Raw genomic sequence first — 26,158 nt, 5'->3', positions numbered from 1 at the left:
TTACAGTATGCCAGTGGCCAAAATATTTCTGTGGCAGGCAGAAGTAGCAGCAGAAGTAGGGGGTGGCAGAAGAAGTTGCAGCGAGAGGCCTGAGCTCCTAGTGTCATCTAGTGATCGTGTCTTGACCAGCAACCCAGCGTTGCTTGAATGGTTGACTTGGTCTTTGAATTCATCACAAGTGACATCAGATACAGCCAGCCAAGAGTCGGTGTGTTCCTCTGACATGACGCTTAGTTTGCATGGCCCGGGAGCAGGCCCTGTACCCCCAACTGTCCTCAACCTGCCTCAGATTCTCTCAGCATGAGAAGTATTATATGCAGTAGGCTCGGCTCCTAGAGGACAGTCAGCAGCTACTGCCCAGCCAAGATCTAGAGGAGACATCCGCCACTTCCTCCGGTAGGTGGGCAAGTAGTGATGATGAGTGTTGCGTGGGAGTTGGTGTTGTGAGCTGTCAAGCTCCTGGCCCTGAGACCGTTGAGGGGGACATTAGTGACGTGCACACAGTAGTGGATCGCACCTGGGAGCCGGGTGAAGAAGGGGCTTCATCATCATCAGGAGAAGAGGGTGGCAGCTTGAGCGTGAGGTAGTGGCTGAGCCAGCAAGGCGGTAGCATGGCCATGAGTCAGCAGGGTGTCAGCAGTGGGAGGTCGGGAGCCAAACAAGCCCGGGGTAGACCACCAGTTTCACAAGATCCTACCTGCTCTGAAAGTATTGGTGCAGGCAGGGGCGAACTGGGAACTTAAAGTGGCCCTAGAAAAATAAAAAAAATAAAAGTGGCCCCATTTTGTAGGCAGGTCCAAATTAACAGAAGATGGGGAAACACAAGTAGGCGGGGTCAACAATGCCATGGTTCAAAATACCATTCCAGCAAAACCAAATAACACAGTGTAGCATAATATACTGCCCCAAAAGCTAGCCCTCAAGAGCTACCATATTCTGTCCTCCTCCTCCAGTTGTCTATGAAGCAGAGCCGACGTATGGGGCTGTAACTAAGGTCAAGGACAATATATGTCATTTATGGCCCACTGGGTAAATGTGTTTCCTGTCCAGCCACACCAGCAACTTGGCCAGGTGACGCTGCTTCCGCCTCTATGTTCTCACACCATTGGTCCTGGTACAATGTCCGCCTCTGCCTCCTCAACCTCTACCGTGTCCTCAGCCTCCATTGCAGGGACAATTCACAGTGCCCCTCAAGCATACCACAAGTGCAGGGCATGGCATTGTCACTCTGTTCTGCACCTAGTTTGTCTGGGCGAACTGAGTCACACAGGGAAGGAACTGCTCCGCATCCTTCATCAAGAAATCTAATCCTGTTTTTTTCCTCGACAACTCAAAATTGGAACCATGGTGACCAACAACGGAAAGAACATGGTGTCGGTGCTGCATCAATGATGGTGCACTTTTTTTATCTAGTTGTAAAGCGTTTCCTGAACTCTTTACCCCATCTGCCAGACATCCTGGATAGCCAGGAAACTTTGCATGCACTTCAGCCACTCATACACCACAAAACAGACCCTCCTTGAGCTGCAGTGGGAAAACGGCATCTCCCAACATAGGCTGATATGTGACGTTTCCACCCATTGGAATTCCACCCTCCATATTTTGGACCGATTATATGAACACAGAAAGGCCATAAACGATTTCTTGATGATACACGCAGACAGAGGTACTTCCCTGTGTAACTTCGATGTTAGCCAGTGGCAGCTCATGCGTGACACCTACCATTTGCTCGGACCCTTTGAGGAGGCCATTTTATTTCTCAGTTGCCAGGACTACGGGATGAACAATGTCATTCCACTGATTCATGTCTTGGAACAGATGCTGCTAAATCTGGCTGGTCAGGGGACTGGAGACGTGGCAGCTACATCTCACAGCCACATGAGCCCTGTGAGGGCTGAACTGGAGGAGGACAGTGGAGCACAAGCAATCTGTAGAGAAATGAGTGTTTTTTCTACACAGGTGACAGGAGAGGAGATGTAGGAGCAGCCGGAGGAGCTACAGGGAGATGAGCAAGATGAGGCAGATGACCCAGGCACAGCGTGACAGTATGCAGTGTAGATGGAGGCAAGGGGCCCCTCTAAGTTAGTTGCACAAATGGCCCGCTGCTTGCTCATTTGCTTGCATAGTGACAACCGAATTGTCACCATTTGGTAGAGGGATGTCTACTGGCTCTCCACCTTGTTGGACCCTTGCTACTGGTCCAAAATGGGAGTCTTTTTTTACACCCGCTGAGAGGGGGACAAACTGAACTACTATAGAGACAGGTCTGACCGGGTGGCCCTTTGTGCTTACGTTCCACTGCCATGGATGATGTAGGGGGGTGCAGGAGCAGTACCAGCTCCATCAGTAGGAACTTGAGTCTAGAGTCGCTGATGAGCAACTTTCTTTACCCGCCTAGTGAAGATAATACTCACCACCAGCAGCAGCTAGACATAGCAGAACCTGAACCAGCAGTTGGTGGCATACTTGGACAGCACCCTACCACTCGACATTGAAGGGGGAATACTGTGTAGCCTAACTGGATTTGTAACAGAAACAAAAACAGGATAGTGGGTGTGGACTGCTGGACACAAAGCTGCGGTGCCCTTAATAGGATAGGTTCAAATCCTTAATACGAAATAAGAAAAAAGTTACGGGTGCCGCGCTAATTATAAAGCAATATATAGAGTTGTTACTAATCTGGAACCAAAAGGAACAATGTGCCAAGTTCGTAATCTATAAAGGAGAAAATCACAAATCCATAATACAATGGTGCACAGACGGATCTCACAAGTCTATATTCAACCCGTGAAGTTTATCAGCAACCCTTAACTTGGTTGTGCATATGTAAAGACAGCTGTCTCACGTCTAATGTTCCATATGCGATAAACCTGATGTCCGCCTTCAATATGTGATGAAATCTCCCTTTGTGGCAACAACCGCACCAAATGCTTGCTCCGAACCAATCCGGATTACCTTTATAAAGGACAGAAAAAGATGGTGCAATACCCTCAGGATGTAGAAGTAAGAAAGTTTTATTCTACTTACAAGAAAGCAGTTTTCACATGCATAAAATGCCCGACCCGGGTTTCGCACTTAGCTTCGTCAGGGGCTGCGGTGCAAACGCCGCCAAAGGTCAACAGATATATAGCAATCCTTAACCCCGGAACAAGTACGGACTTCCGTTTGTCCGGCAATGTATTTAAACATTGTTAAAATATAAATACTAAAATTGCCAAAAATACGCTCTAATGGCCTACATATTGGCAAAATATAAAACAACAATGGAGTACAACAATATAAAGTGGTATTAAACATATTCAAAACTTGCTTACAAATAAACCAAATAAAATTAATTGTGTGATAGGTAAGACCATACAGACAGATTTTATATCCCACTCGATATTATGTCCATTAGGCTGCAATGTGTTCATATCATAAATCCATTGCGCCTCCCTTTTATTAATCTGTGTGGCGGGATTACCTCCCCGCCAGTGACGTTTCACCAAATCTACACCACAAAATTTAAGGCCAGTAGGATCTTTATGATGGAACTTTTTGTAGTGTGCAGAGACACTATGAGTCTCGAGTCCTTTTCTAATATTTTTAATATGTTCAGCGACTCGGATTTTTAATTTCCTCAGTGTTCTTCCAATATACTGGAGACCACACGGACACTCCAGTACATAAATAACTCCCATCAACTCACATGAGATGTTTCCTGTCATCTGCGTGTCATACTGACTCACAGTACTGTTTCACTACTACATCAGACTTCCTATGCATGTTTATGCAAGGCACAGTGTGCAACACCACTATACAGGCGCTCTGCATCCAGTAAATGGCAGTTTTTAATGAGATTCGCCACAAATCAATTCGGATCGAATCAAATCTTTTTGGAAACCAACCGAATCGAATTTGCTCATCTCTAGTCTTGTACCCAGTCGCGGTACCTAGGTCCTGTGCATATATGTCTTTTTGTGGCTACCACAAACTGCACTTTCTATTCTTACTTTGTTATCTTTTTAATAAATCTAAAAGAAAGCTTAAAATACATGTCTAATGGAAAAGAAAAGTATAATTGCATTGTAGTGTAACCCCCTCCCCAAAGGGACGTGGTCTAGCGCAGCTCTCTTCTTCCCTTCCATTAATATTTCATCAGGTTGTTTTCCTAAAAGGTGATTGTGATCACTTTAAATTCATCGTCTGTCTCTAACCTTTTGAAGGCCGATTTCATTCTGCATTGGAAATGGCACACAAGTGCCTCGGTTTTTAGCAGATTGTGCTTGTTTCCAGAAGATGGCAATATGTAATATATACACAGGACACACTATATCTATAAAAATCTGCAATGTCATTCCAAAAAGAAATAGAAGAAATTACTTTTATTGTGCGCAAGGCTTACCGCTATGAATAACAAACCTGCTTAAGGGGATAGGAAACATAGTCTACAAATAATTACTTTCATAATGAAAGGTCAGCTTTCTTCCTTGAAGATATATAGCTAATACTTCTGTAACATATACTTTTATGTCCTTCCTCTTAGGCTAGTGAGTTAAAATTTAGTAACTTGAATAGAACAGAGGACTGCTCCTTGCAGCACTTGGGTCCTTCACAGAACTTCTATGGTTTCCATGTGTTTTTGTGTGGGGTTTACTGGTTTCCTCTAAAACTCTAAAGACATGATATTCTTATGCAATTGGCCTGCAATTGGCCTCCGAAAGAGGAAAGCTAGATAGTGAGCTCTTTTGGGGACAAGGACTGTTAGGAGTGACGACCCTCTCTATAATTCACTGTGGTATATGTTGGTGCTATATTTAATCCATAGGAAATAAATAACCAGATAAATAAGGGGATAAGTAGCTATGAAATTGGTGGCGTTCACGAGGCATAAGATAAAAGGTTGTTTGGTTCAGATAACCCAATATCATCCTTGTACCATTGCTGTTGATTAATGAATTGCACGAAGAAACACCATATCAGTCTTGTGAAAATTCCAGCACTTGAAAAAAATATTCTTAAAACCATTACCTTATTTTCATTATATAAAAAACATCAATGACACATTCGTCCAATAAAAAAAAAATACAGCGGCTACGTGTTTCGAACCTGTCTAGTCTAAGCAAAAGTTGCTTTGACTAAGTACTACTATACGGTGGTTGGAAATGCGCAGCTGTTTTTTTTTTTTATGGAAAGACAATAAAGTAATGGTTTTATGAGGTTTTTTTCAAGTGCATGATTTTTTTTTCTTTTAATTCATGAGGCATACAGTAGAAAGCAGCCTGGAACCATGACTAGAGATTCTGCTGATGACATTTTTATGTCATAGCCTCAGGATAAGTTATCAATATCCGATCGACGTCGGAAGCAAGCAGTCAGAAGCAAACCTACATTCAGTGTAGTGATCGCTTGCATTGTGCTGTCATAGATGGTTGTCGTATCTAGCCTTTTATTTACTTGAAGTAAGGATTCAGTTCTCTACCCTAGCCCTGTATTTAAACCTTGGCTAAGTAATTTGTTGGTACACCCGGCACCCAGCACCAGCTACATATGCTGGCTAACGCTCCATTATCTATGCCTGTGGCTATTGAAATAATGTGTTTGGCTACATTGTACATGTAATAAGGATGCCATTTATTCTCATTGTGGCTCACACACAGTGCGTAGTAACAAAGTAGTCATTAGTAGGTTATTTGCAAAGAATGGTTTAGAGAAAAATACCATGCTATCAGTTGGCTTATTGTTGGCTGAGCCCTGATATGGTTATGTCTTTCTCTCCCTATCTAACATTTGCTCAGGAGCTTTCTCTTGCTGTGTAGAGCAATGAGGTTTTGGTGCACCTGGGAAATCAGAGCTGTAAAGTTATGTTTTGTAAGAATATTGAAGGTATTCTGTGTTGGTATGACATCCAAACTAGTAGTATGGGTGGATTAGATAGACTGTCCAGGGATCACGATCTGATCTTCTACCACTGTCATGCTATAGTATTTTGCAGTATTCTGTAATTGCTCCTCAGCAGGCATCCTGCCTGCACCTCGCACCTGTTAGGTAGAATAAATTGTAGATTTATTTAATTGATGCTGAGTTCTTTACTTCTGGTTATCAAAGTTTCAAGAAATTTCATATTAAAGATACAGGGCTGGAAAAGTTACATTATTGTAAAAAAAGGCATTTTGCCCAGGGGTTTGCTATGTACGTGGAACCTATATGGCAGCCGACAACGTGTTCTGTATGGAGAGTGCATGAGAATATAAAAAACTTTCATACAATTGATCCCTACAATATGAATCCATAAAATAGTCATAAGTATGAGCCCCGCTGCTAAACTCATAGGAGACCAGATAGCTCAAATATAGGAAAGTGTTTGGAATAGTCCTTACACTTACGGGTTACAAGCAATATTCACTGGTGAATTTCCTTTTCTAACTAAAATTTAGTTCCCTCAATGTCAGATTTACAGGCGGAGGTTCAACAAAACTATGCCTCTAGTATGAGGGTCCTCAAAATACCATCCTAGACCACTACTTTTTATCCCATCTCACAGTGGAAACCAAGCTCCAACCTCTGGTGGCCAGGCTTAAGGTGTATACACATGACATTGGGACAGCCATGCCAGTGTTGCCGACCTCAAAACGTGGAACCACAAAACATGGGCACCGACGTTGTGCATGCCACATAGTGGTGCAGACCCTTTGAATTCCATGAGTCTGCAATACACAAGATTCAGCGAAAGATAGGACACGTCCTATCTTTTGCAGTGTGGAGGCATAGACCCGGAAGCACACAGATTCACATGGAAGCCCTTTGTGTCTTGTTTTCATTGGCGTCTATGTGAGGTCTCACAGGAGTCCCCATAGTTCCTGCCAGAATTTAAACAGCTTAATACCTAAAGATACTAAATTCAGAGCTACAGGCAGAAATTACCGTAAGTGTGGTGCCTCCCTACAGTATATGGGGCTATATCACAAACATAAATGATATTACTATATCACAGACATGCATAGTACCACTATTCAATACACATACCTAGTGTATCTACACTGTTCACATATAACTTGACACTATACCACGCACATACATAAAGTGTCTCTGCAGCACACATATATAATACTGCATAATAGTGATGAGCAGCGGGGGTCATATTCGAATTCGCAATATTTCGCAAATATTGTGTAGAATATTTGTCGAATATTTGCGAATTCGAATATTCGTCATATTCTACAATTTTTTTTACTCGAAAAATCTGCAAGGTAATGATCGCGTAATATGCAAATATTCTGTGATCAATACAGGTGTGGGTCAAAAACAAATAGCACTATAGAATTTAAGAATTTAGTGCCTTATATTCGTTTTTTAGAATATTCGTCTTTTTTTCCATTTGAAGTCATGATTCCTCCCTGCTTCTTGCTTGTAGGCCAATGAGTCTTCGGCCCAGAAGCAACTTAAGCAGGGAGGAACCATGACTTCAGATGGAAAAAAGGATGAATATTCTAAAAAACTAATATATAGCACTATATGGAATATATATATTTTTTTTTAATATTCGTTATATTCTAAAACAAGAATATATAGCAATATAGCGAATATTCGAAAAAAAAATTATGTAGCGCAATTTAGCTAATGTAGTGCTATAATCTTGTTTTTAATAGTTGTAATTTTTTTTCAAATCTGAACTTCAGATGAGAAAAAAATGACAACTATTAGACAAAGAAGATTATAGCACTATATTAGCTAAATTGCTCTATATTAGTTTTTTTTAGAATTCGCTATATTGCTATATATTCTTGCTTTAGAATATTAAAAATATTCGAAAAAACTAATATATTCGATATAGTGCTATATATTAGTTTTTTAGAAAATTTTTAATTCTTCCCATCTAAAGTCATGATTCCTCCCTGGTTAAGTTGCTTGTGGGCCAATGACTCATTGGCCCACTAGCAAGAAGCAGGGAGGAATCATGGTTTTAGTAGTGATGAGCAGCAGGGGCATCAGTCGAATTTGTGATATTTCACAAATATTTGGGCGAATATTCGCCATATATTTGCGAATTCGAGAATTCGTTATCTCCAGTCATTATTTTCTTGATTGCGGAAATCCGCAATTAAAACATTAGCGATACAAATTTGCATTGCGAAAATTAGCAATCAACACTACTCCTAAAGTTAAAGATCCAGCAGCCCACAAGCTCGAAGCAGGGAGGGATCATGTGTACTGATTAAAAAAAATCTTGAATATTCAAAATTCCGAACATAAATTTGCAATTCGAATATTCGTGATCAACACTACTGCATAACTGTATATATATACATATATATATATATATATATATATATATATACATGCATTTATACAAAAAGCATGCATATTACACAAATACATACAGTACAGACCAAACGTTTGGACACATCTTCTCATTCAAAGAGTTTTCTTTATTTTCATGACTAACAAAATTGTAGATTCACACTGAAGGCATCAAAACTATGAATTAACACATGTGGAATTATATACAAAACAAAAAAGTGTGAAACAACTGAAAATATGTCATATTCTAGGTTCTTCAAAGTAGCCACCTTTTGCTTTGATTACTGCTTTGCACACTCTTGGCATTCTCTTGATGAGCTTCAAGAGGTAGTCACCTGAAATGGTTTTCACTTCACAGGTGTGCCCTGTCAGGTTTAATAAGTGGAGTTTCTTGCCTTATAAATGGGGTTGGGACCATCAGTTGCGTCGTGGAGAAGTCAGGTGGTTACACAGCTGATAGTCCTGCTGAATAGACTGTTAGAATTTGTATTATGGCAAGAAAAAAGCAGCTAAGTAAAGAAAAACGAGTGGTCATCATTACTTTAAGAAATTATGGTCAATCAGTCCGAAAAATTGGGAAAACTTTGAAAGTGTCCCCAAGTGCAGTCACAAAAACCATCAAGCGCTACAAAGAAACTGGCTCACATGCGGACCGTCCCAGGAAAGGAAGACCAAGAGTCACCTCTGCTGCGGAGGATAAGTTCATCCGAGTCACCAGCCTCAGAAATCGCAGGTTAACAGCAGCTCAGATTAGAGACCAGGTCAATGCCTCACAGAGTTCTAGCAGCAGACACATCTCTAGAACAACTGTTAAGAGGAGACTGTGTGAATCAGGCCTTCATGGTAGAATATCTGCTAGGAAACCACTGCTAAGGACAGGCAACAAGCAGAAGAGACTTGTTTGGGCTAAAGAACACAAGGAATGGACATTAGACCAGTGTCTTTGTGCGACGCAGAAAAGGTGAACGGATGGACTCTACATGCCTGGTTCCCACCGTGAAGCATGGAGGAGGAGGTGTGATGGTGTGGGGATGCTTTGCTGGTGACACTGTTGGGGATTTATACAAAAATTGAAGGCATACTGAACCAGCATGGCTACCACAGCATCTTGCAGCGGCATGCTATTCCATCCGGTTTGCGTTTAGTTGGACCATCATTTATTTTTCAACAGGACAATGACCCCAAACACACCTCCAGGCTGTGTAAGGGCTATTTGACCATGAAGGAGAGTGATGGGGTGCTGTGCCAGATGACCTGGCCTCCACAGTCACCGGACCTGAACCCAATCGAGATGGTTTGGGGTGAGCTGGACCACAGAGTGAAGGCAAAAGGGCCAACAAGTGCTAAGCATCTCTGGGAACTCCTTCAAGACTGTTGGAAGACCATTTCAGGTGACTACCTCTTGAAGCTTATCAAGAGAATGCCAAGAGTGTGCAAAGCAGTAATCAAAGCAAAAGGTGGCTACTTTGAAGAACCAAGAATATGACATATTTTCAGTTGTTTCACACCTTTTTGTTATGTATATAATTCCACATGTGTTAATTCATAGTTTTGATGCCTTCAGTGTGAATCTACAATTTTCATAGTCATGAAAATAAAGAAAACTCTTTGAATGAGAAGGTGTGTCCAAACTTTTGGTCTGTACTGTATATACACATATACACTCACCTAAAGAATTATTAGGAACACCATACTAATACAGTGTTGGACCCCCTTTTGCCTTCAGAACTGCCTTAATTCTACGTGGCATTGATTCAACAAGGTGCTGATAGCATTCTTTAGAAATGTTGGCCCATATTGATAGGATAGCATCTTGCAGTTGATGGAGATTTGAGGGATGCACATCCAGGGCACAAAGCTCCCGTTCCACCACATCCCAAAGATGCTCTATTGGGTTGAGATCTAGTGACTGTGGGGGCAATGTTAGTACAGTGAATTCATTGTCATGTTCAAGAAACCAATTTTAAATGATTTGAGCTTTGTGACATGGTGCATTATCCTGCTGGAAGTAGCCATCAGAGGATGGGTACATGGTGGTCATAAAGGGATGGACATGGTCAGAAACAATGCTCAGGTAGCCTGTGGCATTTAAACGATGGCCATTTGGCACTAAGGGGCCTAAAGTGTGCCCAGAAAACATCCCCCACATCATTACACCACCACCAGCAGCCTGCACAGTGGTAACAAGGCATGATGGATACATGTTCTTATTCTGTTTACGGCAAATTCGGACCATTTGAATGTCTCAACAGAAATCGAGACTCATCAGACCGGGCAACATTTTTCTAGTCTTCAACAGTCCAATTTTGGTGAGCTCATGAAAATAGTAGCCTCTTTTTCCTATTTGTTGTGGAGATAAGTGGTACCCGGTGGGGTCTTCTGCTGTTGAAGCCCATCCGCCTCAAGGTTGTGCGTATTGTGGCTTCACAAATGCTTTGCTGCATACCTCGGTTGTAACGAGTGGTTATTTCAGTCAACGTTGCTCTTCTATCAGCTTGAATCTGTCGGCCCATTCTCCTCTGACCTCTAGCATCAACAAGGCATTTTTGCCCACAGGACTGCCGCATACTGGATGTTTTTCCCTTTTCACACCATTCTTTGTAAACCCTAGAAATGGTTGTGCGTGAAAATCCCAGTAACTGAGCAGATTGTGAAATACTCAGACAGGCTCGTCTGGCACCAACAACCATGCCACGCTCAAAATTGCTTAAATCACCTTTCTTTCCCATTCTGACATTCAGTTTGAAGTTCAGGAGATTGTCTTTACCAGGACCACAACTCTACATGCATTGAAGCAACTGCCATGTGATTGGTTGACTAGATAATCACATTAATGAGAAATGTAGAACAGGTGTTCCTAATAATTCTTTAGGTGAGTGTAGTTACAAACATTAATTCTACCCTTCTATCACATCGCAGAAGGGGAGCGGAACCAGCTATTCTCTGTATTCATTCCCTCTTCTGTCCATCCTAAGAACCATGTCCAGTGCTCCTCTACTAATCTCAACCTGATACTGCCAGGGGCAAGTGCCCCACCTACATCCCTGCTCCTGCAGATCATGATAAACTATATGTCACTGATACATATCACAATCTATCACAGATCTCTCCCTCTCTTCTATGCTGACCCCATGTTTTTTGCATTAAAGGGGTTGTTCCATGAAAAATATTCTACAGTTTTCAAAACAACAACCTGGATCTGAATACTTTTATAAATCAATGTAGGTAAAAATGTAATATAGCTGGCTAACTGAGTTATTTAATAAACTATATCTGTATAGTGCCATCTGCTGTTTGTTTTTGTTTTTTTACTTATTTCTTTGTCCTACTTATAGAGAAGGCCGCACATGTTCGGTTTCATCCTTTAAAGGGTTTCTGTCTTCAGAAAAATCGTTCTTTAGCTGGCTGACATTAGCAATGTGCTAATGTCAGCAGAACATAACTGTATGACTTATATCTCCCTGCCTGCCACCGTTCGCGCAAAATAATGACTTTTATAATATGCAAATGAGCCTCCAGGTGCTAGTGGGGCATTGCTGCAGCACCTAGAGACTCCGTCCTCTCACCGTTAGGCATGCCCTTGTAAAGGTGTTTGACAGCCTCGGTCTCCTCCGTGACCTGCATAGCCCGCTCCTGCGCCGTCCATTTTAGTATTAGGTGCAGGCTCAGTGAGTGAAGGACGGCAGCTGGTGAGCGTCCTTCACTCACTGCGCCTAATGTCTCCTGAGCTATGATAGAGAGAGCGCTCCTGAAGAAAGACACATTCCTTGAGAAAGGACACCTCCCTTGAGCTACACCAGCTTGAGATAAATCTAGCAGAGAAATGGTAGCAATGAATGGCTAAATATATGGATCCATGTTGGGGTACAGGACTAGTTCTAGCTTTGTTACAAAGAGCATGTACTACAGTGCTGCCCATAATTTTTCATACCTCTGGCAAATATTGACTTAAAGTTACTTTTATTCAACCAGCAAGTATTTTTTTTTAATGGGAAATGGCATAGGTTTCTCCCAAAAGATAATAAGACAATGTACAAGAGGCATTTATTGTGGAAAAAAAAAAGTCTCAACTTTTATTTACATTTGAGCAAAAAGTGTCCAGTCCAAAATTATTCATACCCTTCTCACTAATCAATAGAAAATCCTTTATTGGCTATTAAAGTAATCAAAAGTTTCCTATAATTGCAGATCAGCATTTTGCATGTCTCCACAGGTAATTTTGCCCATTCATCTTTAGCAATGAGCTCCAAATCTTTCAGGTTGGAGGGTCTTCTTGCCATCACCCTGATCTTTAGCTACCTCCACAGATTTTCAATTGGATCCAAGTCTGGACTCTGGCTGGGCCACTCCAAAACGTTAATGTTGTTGTCTGCTAACCATTTCTTTACCACTTTTGCTATGTGTTTTGGATCATTGTCATTCTGAAATGTCAACTGGTGACCAAGGCCAAGTTTCTCTGCAGACTGCCTGATGTTGTCGTTGAGAATCCTCATGTATTGCTCTTTTTTCATGGTGCCGTTTACTCTGATTAGGTTCCTTGGTCCATTGGCTGAAAAACACCCCCAAAGTATTAGGTTCCCACCACCATATTTGACAGTGGGGATGGTGTTCTTTGGGTTGAAGGTTTCTCCTTTTTTATGCCAAATGAAGGAAACATCATTGTGACCAGACAATAACATTTTTATTTCATCTGACCATAAGACAGAAGACTAGAAGTCTTCTTCTTTGTCCAGATGAGCTTTTGCAAAGGCCAAGCAAGCTTTTTTGTACCTTATCTAGAAAAGTGGCGTCCTCCTTGGTCTGCATTGTGCAGTGTCCGTTGGATTATCTGCCTTGAGACATTGCCACCAGCAGAGCCCAGATTCACCAGGATGGCCTTGGTGGTGAGCCATGGATTCTTTTTCACCTCTCTAACTATCCTCCTGGCCAGCACAGGTGTCACTTTTGGCTTCCGACCACGTCCTCTGAGATCCTCCACAGTGTGGAACATCTTGTATTTTTTATTCAAATGTAAATTATTTCCCCAAAATAATGCCTCTTCTACATCGTCTTATTATCTTTTGGGAGACACCTATGTCATTTCCAGTCCAAAAATTACTTGCTGGTCGAATAAAATTAACTTTAAGTCAAAATTTGCCAGGGGTATGAATAATTATGGGCAGCACTATATATGATGTCTGATTTTCATTTTTTATATTAATCATGGGATAACACCTTTAAAAAGTTGTTCAAAGCGTAAAAAATTTGGCATACAACAGTCAGGTATGTAGTTTTACTATGTTTGTAAGTATTTGATTTACTATTTTCTAAGCTATACATAATTATAAGTATAGCTATGTAAGAGGGGCACACCTACATCTGATTCATACCAAACTCTAGACAATATTTAATTCTAAAAATGTATTAAATACAATTTATGTGCAAGTAAGGTACCTATTCACTCTAAAATACAATATACATGTTTAAAATGTAACCATGCCAAGGGTTAATGGGTGCTCGATCTGAGATCGCAACAAAAGATGCAATGTCTATTTCAATAGATCGCAGCAATAGATACAATGTATATTTCAATAGTCTCAGCTTGTAATAATAGTGGATACAGTCTCAGCGATATATCCAATATACAAGTGTACTGAGGTAGCAAAATTTTTTCCTTTGCAATACGTTGCATATATACTTTCACAGTTATAGCTTAGTTGTAATGGTAATTGTATCTATTGCTGCCTTTCGGAGTTAACACGACTCCTTCCTCAGTGGTCCACTGAGGAAGGAGTCATGTTAACTCCGAAACGCGTCTGGTGTATACAAGTCTCTACAAAAGGAAGAAAAACCGTAGCTCACCTGCGCATCTTTATCTGCAACAACATCCGAATATTTTCCAAAAGAAACGATAGTCCTGCCTTGTCCTGGGTAAAAGACATTGAGTCATCACAATCTTTAAGTGGGTGCAATCCCACATCTACCCCTGTACTTAAGCGGACTGTTTCTATGGTTGCAAATTTATCACTCACTTTAAAAGTTGATCGGAGGTACGACCATCTGTGCTGGTAATACGTGGGACGCCACGTTAAGCACAAAAATCCGAACACTTTACTGGTTCCAAACAGTGAGTAACCTGCTAACACTACATATCGCAGTGTCTCAGCTAAATACAACTAAGCTATAACTGTGAAAGTATATATGCAACGTATTGCAAAGGAAAAAAAATTGCTACCTCAGTACACTTGTATATTGGATATATCGATGATAAATTGCGGACCAACATAGAGACTGTATCCACTATTATTGCAAGCTATTGAAATAGACATTGTATCTATTGCTGCGATCTATTTAAATAGACATTGCATCTTTTGATGCGATCTCAGATCGAGCACCCATTAACCCTTGGCATGGTTACATTTTAAACATGTATATTGTATTTTAGAGTGAATAGGTACCTTACTTGCACATAAATTGTATTTAATACATTTTTAGAATTAAATATTGTCTAGAGTTTGGTATGAATCAGATGTAGGTGTGCCCCTCTTACATAGCTATACTTTTGACTCTCTTTTAAGGTTTGGGGTAACCTTTTTAGGGGGAGCACCCTTTTTCTTGCAACTTGGAGGGTGAGCCATCCCTATACTTCCTATACATAATTATAACCTGCGACTTTTTGATCATTTATATGTATAAAAGAACAGGCATTATAATAACCATTTTCATGATATTTTATTCTATTTAGGATGGATGAACCTATTAATCCCATAATGCAGCTGGACTTCGAGATGGAGAATTTCACAAGTCAGTCTGTTAAAAGGCGTATAATGTGGCATCTAGAATATCAAGGTCAAAAGCCTCCTTCTGAAATGGAGAAAGCAGTGACAGAACTGACAGTGATCCAAAAAGATATCCGAGCTATAGTCCCCCTGGCAATGGTAAGATAGCTTCTTCATCTTCTTATTTTTTCATTAAAAACTTTGCTTGGTTTTGCATGTTTCTTAGTCAGTTTTTTCAGCTTTTATACTGCCGTATGTTTATGTGTTTATGGAGCTGTTTTTTTCCTTCGTTGTCTGCTCTTTTATTATATTTTGCACAGGCTTCCAGTGTTTTTACAGTTGCCTTTCTTTCACTTTCAGGACACTGAGATAATTAACACAGCTATTTTAACAGGCCGAACAGTGGCTATCCCAGTGAAGGTCCTGGCCATTGAAGTTTCGGGAATCATCACTGATATTACTTCTTTAACAGAGTGTAAATCCCGCAATGAGGACATTATCAAGGTAATGTAGGCAGAAGCACGAGGGAAAGATTAGTGTTAATCACTACTTCTGTTGGGGAGTTCATTGGAGGCTGCGGTTAAGACTTGCTGTCTTGGCTTTTTAATGGGAGCAGTCAAGGGTGTGACAACTAATCACAGGCCAAACAGCAAAACCTGGAACAGGGTCCCACTTGGTTACTCTCATCAAAACTAGATGTTTCAGGAAATTGGCTATGATTATTATAAATGAAGACTCAACATATATATAATGCTGAGTTTTCTTCTGGGGCATCTTGTACCATTTGAGTATGTGATACCATTCCTCTCCTTGTCCTAGCATGCATGTAATCTCCAGGCAACAGTTCATTGCTTCTCACCCTCTGTTATAACACAGAAGATGGACTCCTTTTAGTTACAGAGGTTCATAGCAGGTGCCAAAGAGGCTACCCTAGCTCTTACCGGTTGGACTAAAAAAGGCATTGCCATCCAGTGGATCAACAGTGCAAGATAATAGGTTGCACTATATGGATCAATGTCTTTTTTCAACCTTGACCTTTGTTATTAAATACAAATATAGACATATAGTTAATGTCTCAGTATATTATTGCTGTTTGAACATGCACACTCTGTAGCTGTGGTTTCTGGTCAGAATTCAATGCAGGACTGTATGCAGCAGCGCTAAGCACTGACCTTTTGCAATTTGTGTACGCCCTGATTTTTTTTTTTATAGTATGCAGGGAAAATGTCATGTGACAATTTTATGAATTCCTACTAGGGATGAGCGAACTCGAACTGTATAGTTCGGGTTCGTACCGAATTTTGGGGTGTCCGTGACACGGACCCGAACCCGGACATTTTCGTAAAAGTCCGGGTTCGGGTTCGGTGTTCGTCGCTTTCTTCGCGCTTTTGTGACGCTTTCTTGGCGCTTTTTGAAAGGCTGCAAAGCAGCCAATCAACAAGCGTCATACTACTTGCCCCAAGAGGCCATCACAGCCATGCCTACTATTGGCATGGCTGTGATTGGCCAGAGCACCATGTGACCCAGCCTCTATTTAAGCTGGAGTCACATAGCGCCGCCCGTCACTCTGCTCTGATTAGCGTAGGGAGAGGTTGCGGCTGCGACAGTAGGGCGAGATTAGGCAGATTAACTCCTCCAAAGGACTTGATTAACTGATCGATCTGCAGCTGTGGATCATTGAGCTGCTGATCCTCAATTGCTCACTGTTTTTAGGCTGCACAGACCGTTTGTCAGTCTCATTTTTCTGGGGTGATCGGCGGCCATTTTGTGTCTTGTGGTGCGCCAGCACAAGCTGCGACCAAGTGCATTTAACCCTCAATGGTGTGGTTGTTTTTTGGCTAAAGCCTACATCAGGGTGAAGCTGTCACACCAAGTGCATTTAACCAGCAATAGTCTGTTCATTTTTTGGCCATATACAAAATCAGGGGCAAGCTGCGCCTGTCACCAAGTGCATTTAACCCTCAATGGTGTGGTTGTTTTTTGGCTAAAGCCTACATCAGGGTGAAGCTGTCACACCAAGTGCATTTAACCAGCAATAGTCTGTTCATTTTTTGGCCATATACAAAATCAGGGGCAAGCTGCGCCTGTCACCAAGTGCATTTAACCCTCAATGGTGTGGTTGTTTTTTGGCTAAAGCCTACATCAGGGTGAAGCTGTCACACCAAGTGCATTTAACCAGCAATAGTCTGTTCATTTTTTGGCCATATACAAAATCAGGGGCAAGCTGCGCCTGTCACCAAGTGCATTTAACCCTCAATGGTGTGGTTGTTTTTTGGCTAAAGCCTACATCAGGGTGAAGCTGTCACACCAAGTGCATTTAACCAGCAATAGTCTGTTCATTTTTTGGCCATATCCCAGTCTAATTCTGTCACTAAATCCATACCGGTCACCCAGCGCCTAAATACTAGGCCTCAAATTTATATCCAGCTAAATCTGTCCCTAGTGCTGTAGCTGGGCGAGTTATTTAGTGTCCGTTCAAGCACATTTCTTGTTCTGGGTTGAAATACAATTCCCAATTTAGCAATTTCATAATTTAGTGGTTCCTGCTATATCAGAGCTCTTTGAAATCTATCCCAAAAAGGGTATATAATATTGAAGGTGCACATAGGGTCATTCAGAGTAACTTCACACACACCCGCTACTGTGTATTTCCAAGTCTAATTCTGTCACTAAATCCATACCGGTGACCCAGCGCCTAAATACTAGGCCTCAAATTTAATTCCCTCTAAATCTCTCGTTACCCACCGCTGTACTGTTGTTGCTGGGCAAGATATTTAGTGTCCGTCAAAGCACATTTTTTGTTCTGGGTTGAAGTACAATTCCCAATTTAGCAATTTCATAATTTAGTGGTTTCTGCTATATCAGAGCTATTTGAAATCTATCCCAAAAAGGGTATATAATATTGAAGGTGCACATAGGGTCATTCAGAATAACTTCACACACACCCGCTACTGTGTATTTCCAAGTCTAATTCTGTCACTAAACCCATACCTGTCACCCAGCGCCTAAATACTAGGCCTCAAATTTAAATCCCTCTAAATCTCTCGTTACCGTTGTCCTGTTGTAGCTGGGAAAGTTATTTAGTGCCCGTCAAAGCACATTTTTTGTTCTGGGTTGAAGTACAATTCCCAATTTAGCAATTTCATAATTTAGTGGTTCCTGCTATATCAGAGCTATTTGAAATCTATCCCAAAAAGGGTATATAATATTGAAGGTGCACATAGGGTCATTCAGAATAACTTCACACACACCCGCTACTGTGTATTTCCAAGTCTAATTCTGTCACTAAACCCATACCTGTCACCCAGCGCCTAAATACTAGGCCTCAAATTTAAATCCCTCTAAATCTCTCGTTACCGTTGTCCTGTTGTAGCTGGGAAAGTTATTTAGTGCCCGTCAAAGCACATTTTTTGTTCTGGGTTGAAGTACAATTCCCAATTTAGCAATTTCATAATTTAGTGGTTCCTGCTATATCAGAGCTATTTGAAATCTATCCCAAAAAGGGTATATAATATTGAAGGTGCACATAGGGTCATTCAGAATAACTTCACACACACCCGCTACTGTGTATTTCCAAGTCTAATTCTGTCACTAAACCCATACCTGTCTACCCAGCGCCTAAATACTAGGCCTCAAATTTAAATCCCTCTAAATCTCTCGTTACCGTTGTCCTGTTGTAGCTGGGAAAGTTATTTAGTGCCCGTCAAAGCACATTTTTTGTTCTGGGTTGAAGTACAATTCCCAATTTAGCAATTTCATAATTTAGTGGTTTCTGCTATATCAGAGCTATTTGAAATCTATCCCAAAAAGGGTATATAATATTGAAGGTGCACATAGGGTCATTCAGAATAACTTCACACACACGCTTCTGTGCATTTCCAAGTCTAATTCTGTCACTAAATCCATACCGGTGACCCAGCGCCTAAATACTAGGCCTCAAATTTAATTCCCTCTAAATCTCTCGTTACCCACCGCTGTACTGTTGTTGCTGGGCAAGATATTTAGTGTCCGTCAAAGCACATTTTTTGTTCTGGGTTGAAGTACAATTCCCAATTTAGCAATTTCATAATTTAGTGGTTTCTGCTATATCAGAGCTATTTGAAATCTATCCCTAAAAGGGTATATAATATTGAAGGTGCACATAGGGTCATTCAGAATAACTTCACACACACCCGCTACTGTGTATTTCCAAGTCTAATTCTGTCACTAAATCCATACCGGTGACCCAGCGCCTAAATACTAGGCCTCAAATTTAATTCCCTCTAAATCTCTCGTTACCCACCGGTGTACTGTTGTTGCTGGGCAAGATATTTAGTGTCCGTCAAAGCACATTTTTTGTTCTGGGTTGAAGTACAATTCCCAATTTAGCAATTTCATAATTTAGTGGTTTCTGCTATATCAGAGCTATTTGAAATCTATCCCTAAAAGGGTATATAATATTGAAGGTGCACATAGGGTCATTCAGAATAACTTCACACACACCCGCTACTGTGTATTTCCAAGTCTAATTCTGTCACTAAACCCATACCTGTCACCCAGCGCCTAAATACTAGGCCTCAAATTTAAATCCCTCTAAATCTCTCGTTACCGTTGTCCTGTTGTAGCTGGGAAAGTTATTTAGTGCCCGTCAAAGCACATTTTTTGTTCTGGGTTGAAGTACAATTCCCAATTTAGCAATTTCATAATTTAGTGGTTCCTGCTATATCAGAGCTATTTGAAATCTATCCCAAAAAGGGTATATAATATTGAAGGTGCACATAGGGTCATTCAGAATAACTTCACACACACGCTTCTGTGCATTTCCAAGTCTAATTCTGTCACTAAATCCATACCGGTGACCCAGCGCCTAAATACTAGGCCTCAAATTTAATTCCCTCTAAATCTCTCGTTACCCACCGCTGTACTGTTGTTGCTGGGCAAGATATTTAGTGTCCGTCAAAGCACATTTTTTGTTCTGGGTTGAAGTACAATTCCCAATTTAGCAATTTCATAATTTAGTGGTTTCTGCTATATCAGAGCTATTTGAAATCTATCCCTAAAAGGGTATATAATATTGAAGGTGCACATAGGGTCATTCAGAATAACTTCACACACACCCGCTACTGTGTATTTCCAAGTCTAATTCTGTCACTAAATCCATACCGGTGACCCAGCGCCTAAATACTAGGCCTCAAATTTAATTCCCTCTAAATCTCTCGTTACCCACCGGTGTACTGTTGTTGCTGGGCAAGATATTTAGTGTCCGTCAAAGCACATTTTTTGTTCTGGGTTGAAGTACAATTCCCAATTTAGCAATTTCATAATTTAGTGGTTTCTGCTATATCAGAGCTATTTGAAATCTATCCCTAAAAGGGTATATAATATTGAAGGTGCACATAGGGTCATTCAGAATAACTTCACACACACACGCTTCTGTGCATTTCCAAGTCTAATTCTGTCACTAAATCCATACCGGTCACCCAGCGCCTAAATACTAGGCCTCAAATTTATATCCCGCTGAATTTGAATACAATACATTGGGCCAAATAATATATTTGTTGTTGTGGTGAACCATAACAATGAGAAAAACATCTAGTAAGGGACGCGGACGTGGACATGGTCGTGGTGGTGTTAGTGGACCCTCTGGTGCTGGGAGAGGACGTGGCCGTTCTGCCACATCCACACGTCCTAGTGTACCAACTACCTCAGGTCCCAGTAGCCGCCAGAATTTACAGCGATATATGGTGGGGCCCAATGCCGTTCTAAGGATGGTAAGGCCTGAGCAGGTACAGGCATTAGTCAATTGGGTGGCCGACAGTGGATCCAGCACGTTCACATTATCTCCCACCCAGTCTTCTGCAGAAAGCGCACAGATGGCGCCTGAAAACCAACCCCATCAGTCTGTCACATCACCCCCATGCATACCAGGGAAACTGTCTCAGCCTCAAGTTATGCAGCAGTCTCTTATGCTGTTTGAAGACTCCGCTGGCAGGGTTTCCCAAGGGCATCCACCTAGCCCTTCCCCAGCGGTGAAAGACATAGAATGCACTGACGCACAACCACTTATGTTTCCTGATGATGAGGACATGGGAATACCACCTCAGCATGTCTCTGATGATGACGAAACACAGGTGCCAACTGCTGCGTCTTTCTGCAGTGTGCAGACTGAACAGGAGGTCAGGGATCAAGACTGGGTGGAAGACGATGCAGGGGACGATGAGGTCCTAGACCCCACATGGAATGAAGGTCGTGCCACTGACTTTCACAGTTCGGAGGAAGAGGCAGTGGTGAGACCGAGCCAACAGCGTAGCAAAAGAGGGAGCAGTGGGCAAAAGCAGAACACCCGCCGCCAAGAGACTCCGCCTGCTACTGACCGCCGCCATCTGGGACCGAGCACCCCAAAGGCAGCTTCAAGGAGTTCCCTGGCATGGCACTTCTTCAAACAATGTGCTGACGACAAGACCCGAGTGGTTTGCACGCTGTGCCATCAGAGCCTGAAGCGAGGCATTAACGTTCTGAACCTGAGCACAACCTGCATGACCAGGCACCTGCATGCAAAGCATGAACTGCAGTGGAGTAAACACCTTAAAACCAAGGAAGTCACTCAGGCTCCCCCTGCTACCTCTTCTGCTGCTGCCGCCTCGGCCTATTCTGCTGCTGCCGCCTCGGCCTCTTCCTCCGCCTCTGGAGGAACGTTGGCACCTGCCGCCCAGCAAACAGGGGATGTACCACCAACACCACCACCACCACCTCCGTCACCAAGCGTCTCAACCATGTCACACGCCAGCGTTCAGCTCTCCATCTCACAAACATTTGATAGAAAGCGTAAATTCCCACCTAGCCACCCTCGATCCCTGGCCCTGAATGCCAGCATTTCTAAACTACTGGCCTATGAAATGCTGTCATTTAGGCTGGTGGACACAGACAGCTTCAAACAGCTCATGTCGCTTGCTGTCCCACAGTATGTTGTTCCCAGCCGGCACTACTTCTCCAAGAGAGCCGTGCCTTCCCTGCACAACCAAGTATCCGATAAAATCAAGTGTGCACTGCGCAACGCCATCTGTAGCAAGGTCCACCTAACCACAGATACGTGGACCAGTAAGCACGGCCAGGGACGCTATATCTCCCTAACTGCACACTGGGTAAATGTAGTGGCAGCTGGGCCCCAGGCGGAGAGCTGTTTGGCGCACGTCCTTCCGCCGCCAAGGATCGCAGGGCAACATTCTTTGCCTCCTGTTGCCACCTCCTCCTTCTCGGCTTCCTCCTCCTCTTCTTCCACCTGCTCATCCAGTCAGCCACACACCTTCACCACCAACTTCAGCACAGCCCGGGGTAAACGTCAGCAGGCCATTCTGAAACTCATATGTTTGGGGGACAGGCCCCACACCGCACAGGAGTTGTGGCGGGGTATAGAACAACAGACCGACGAGTGGTTGCTGCCGGTGAGCCTCAAGCCCGGCCTGGTGGTGTGTGATAATGGGCGAAATCTCGTTGCAGCTCTGGGACTAGCCAATTTGACGCACATCCCTTGCTTGGCGCATGTGCTGAATTTGGTGGTGCAGAAGTTCATTCACAACTACCCCGACATGTCAGAGCTGCTGCATAAAGTGCGGGCCGTCTGTTCGCGCTTCCGGCGTTCACATCCTGCTGCTGCTCGCCTGTCTGCGCTACAGCGTAACTTCGGCCTTCCCGCTCACCGCCTCATATGCGACGTGCCCACCAGGTGGAACTCCACCTTGCACATGCTGGACAGACTGTGCGAGCAGCAGCAGGCCATAGTGGAGTTTCAGCTGCAGCACGCACGGGTCAGTCGCACTACAGAACAGCACCACTTCACCACCAATGACTGGGCCTCCATGCGAGACCTGTGTGCCCTGTTGCGCTGTTTCGAGTACTCCACCAACATGGCCAGTGGCGATGACACCGTTATCAGCGTTACAATACCACTTCTATGTCTCCTTGAGAAAACACTTAGGGCGATGATGGAAGAGGAGGTGGCCCAGGAGGAGGAGGAGGAGGAGGAGGAAGAGGGGTCATTTTTAGCACTTTCAGGCCAGTCTCTTCGAAGTGACTCAGAGGGAGGTTTTTGGCAACAGCAGAGGCCAGGTACAAATGTGGCCAGCCAGGGCCCACTACTGGAGGACGAGGAGGACGAGGATGAGGAGGAGGTGGAGGAGGATGAGGATGAAGCATGGTCACAGCGGGGTGGCACCCAACGCAGCTCGGGTCCATCACTGGTGCGTGGCTGGGGGGAAAGGCAGGACGATGACGATACGCCTCCCACAGAGGACAGCTTGTCCTTATCCCTGGGCAGCCTGGCACACATGAGCGACTACATGCTGCAGTGCCTGCGCAACGACAGCAGAGTTGCCCACATTTTAACCTGTGCGGACTACTGGGTTGCCACCCTGCTGGATCCACGCTACAAAGACAATGTGCCCACCTTACTTCCTGCACTGGAGCGTGATAGGAAGATGCGCGAGTACAAGCGCACGTTGGTAGACACGCTACTGAGAGCATTCCCAAATGTCACAGGGGAACAAGTGGAAGCCCAAGGCCAAGGCAGAGGAGGAGCAAGAGGTCGCCAAGGCAGCTGTGTCACGGCCAGCTCCTCTGAGGGCAGGGTTAGCATGGCAGAGATGTGGAAAACTTTTGTCAACACGCCACAGCTAACTGCACCACCACCTGATACGCAACGTGTTAGCAGGAGGCAACATTTCACTAACATGGTGGAACAGTACGTGTGCACACCCCTCCACGTACTGACTGATGGTTCGGCCCCATTCAACTTCTGGGTCTCTAAATTGTCCACGTGGCCAGAGCTAGCCTTTTATGCCTTGGAGGTGCTGGCCTGCCCGGCAGCCAGCGTTTTGTCTGAACGTGTATTCAGCACGGCAGGGGGCGTCATTACAGACAAACGCAGCCGCCTGTCTACAGCCAATGTGGACAAGCTGACGTTCATAAAAATGAACCAGGCATGGATCCCACAGGACCTGTCCGTCCCTTGTCCAGATTAGACATTAACTACCTCCCCATAACCATATATTATTGGACTCCAGGGCACTTCCTCATTCAATCCTATTTTTATTTTCATTTTACCATTATATTGCGAGGCTACCCAAAGTTGAATGAACCTCTCCTCTGCCTGTGTGCTAGGCCTAAATATATGCCAATGGACTGTTGCAGTGGTGGGTGACGTGAAGCCTCATTCTCTGCTATGACATGCAGACTGATTCTCTGCTGACATGAAGCCAGATCCTCTGTTACGGGAGCTCTCTCCTCTGCCTGGGTGCTGGGCCTAAATTTATGACAATTGACTGTTGCAGTGGTGGGTGACGTGAAGCCTGATTCTCTGCTATGATATGAAGACTGATTCTCTGCTGACATGAAGCCAGATTGTCTGTTACGGGACCTTTCTCCTCTGCCTGGGTTCTGGGCCTAAATTTATGAAAATTGACTGTTGCAGTGGTGGGTGACGTGAAGCCTGATTCTCTGCTATGATATGAAGACTGATTCTCTGCTGACATGAAGCCAGATTGTCTGTTACGGGACCTTTCTCCTCTGCCTGGGTTCTGGGCCTAAATTTATGAAAATTGACTCTTACAGTGGTGGGTGACGTGAAGCCTGATTCTCTGCTATGATATGAAGACTGATTCTCTGCTGACATGAAGCCAGATTCTCTGTTACGGGACCTCTCTCCTCTGCCTGGGTGCTGGGCCTAAATTTATGACAATGGACTGTTGCAGTGGTGGCTGACGTGAAGCCTGATTCTCTGCTATGACATGCAGACTGATTCTCTGCTGTCATGAAGCCAGATTGTCTGTTACGGGACCTCTCTGCTCTGCCTGTGTGCTAGGCCTAAATATATGCCAATGGACTGTTGCAGTGGTGGCTGACGTGAAGCCTCATTCTCTGCTATGACATGCAGACTAATTCTCTGCTGACATGAAGCCAGATTGTCTGTTACGGGACCTCTCTCCTCTGCCTGGGTGCTGGGCCTAAATTTATGACAATGGACTGTTGCAGTGGTGGCTGACGTGAAGCCTGATTCTCTGCTATGACATGCAGACTAATTCTCTGCTGACATGAAGCCAGATTGTCTGTTACGGGACCTCTCTCCTCTGCCTGGGTGCTGGGCCTAAATATATGCCAATGGACTGTTGCAGTGGTGGCTGACGTGAAGCCTCATTCTCTGCTATGACATGCAGACTAATTCTCTGCTGTCATGAAGCCAGATTGTCTGTTACGGGACCTCTCTGCTCTGCCTGTGTGCTAGGCCTAAATATATGCCAATGGACTGTTGCAGTGGTGGGTGACGTGAAGCCTCATTCTCTGCTATGACATGCAGACTGATTCTCTGCTGACATGAAGACAGATTCTCTGTTACGGGACCTCCCTCCTCTGCCTGGGTGCTGGGCCTAAATATATGCCAATGGACTGTTGCAGTGGTGGGTGACGTGAAGCCTCATTCTCTGCTATGACATGCAGACTGATTCTCTGCTGACATGAAGCCAGATTGTCTGTTACGGGACCTCTCTGCTCTGCCTGTGTGCTAGGCCTAAATATATGCCAATGGACTGTTGCAGTGGTGGGTGACGTGAAGCCTCATTCTCTGCTATGACATGCAGACTGATTCTCTGCTGACATGAAGCCAGATCCTCTGTTACGGGAGCTCTCTCCTCTGCCTGGGTGCTGGGCCTAAATTTATGACAATTGACTGTTGCAGTGGTGGGTGACGTGAAGCCTGATTCTCTGCTATGATATGAAGACTGATTCTCTGCTGACATGAAGCCAGATTGTCTGTTACGGGACCTTTCTCCTCTGCCTGGGTTCTGGGCCTAAATTTATGAAAATTGACTCTTACAGTGGTGGGTGACGTGAAGCCTGATTCTCTGCTATGATATGAAGACTGATTCTCTGCTGACATGAAGCCAGATTCTCTGTTACGGGACCTCTCTCCTCTGCCTGGGTGCTGGGTAGTGTTGAGCGCGAATATTCGAAAAGCAAATTTTTTTCGCGAATATCGCAACTTCGCGATTTCGCGAATATTTCGAATATAGTGCTATATATTCGTAAAAACGAATATTCGTTTTTTGTTTCCCCCCCCCCCCCCACAAAATTACAGTACACATATAATTGAT

General features: G+C 43.5%; 1 protein-coding gene across 1 annotated transcript in view; it reads left to right on the top strand.

The window, feature by feature from the left end:
- The window catches only part of TMEM132E (transmembrane protein 132E), a 99,604-nt gene that overhangs the window by 30,206 nt on the left and 43,240 nt on the right, over nt 1-26,158 (top strand). The window contains exons 5-6 of the mRNA XM_044274285.1: nt 15,005-15,197; nt 15,399-15,542. Coding sequence (XP_044130220.1) covers nt 15,005-15,197; nt 15,399-15,542 — 337 coding nt within the window. The remainder of the gene's footprint in view (nt 1-15,004; nt 15,198-15,398; nt 15,543-26,158) is intronic.

The sequence above is a fragment of the Bufo gargarizans genome, unplaced genomic scaffold (genome assembly GCF_014858855.1).
Source record: "Bufo gargarizans isolate SCDJY-AF-19 unplaced genomic scaffold, ASM1485885v1 original_scaffold_1625_pilon, whole genome shotgun sequence".
Lineage (NCBI taxonomy): Eukaryota > Metazoa > Chordata > Amphibia > Anura > Bufonidae > Bufo > Bufo gargarizans.
Note: the sequence above shows the minus strand (reverse complement) of the source record. Positions and strands in the feature narration are given on the sequence as shown.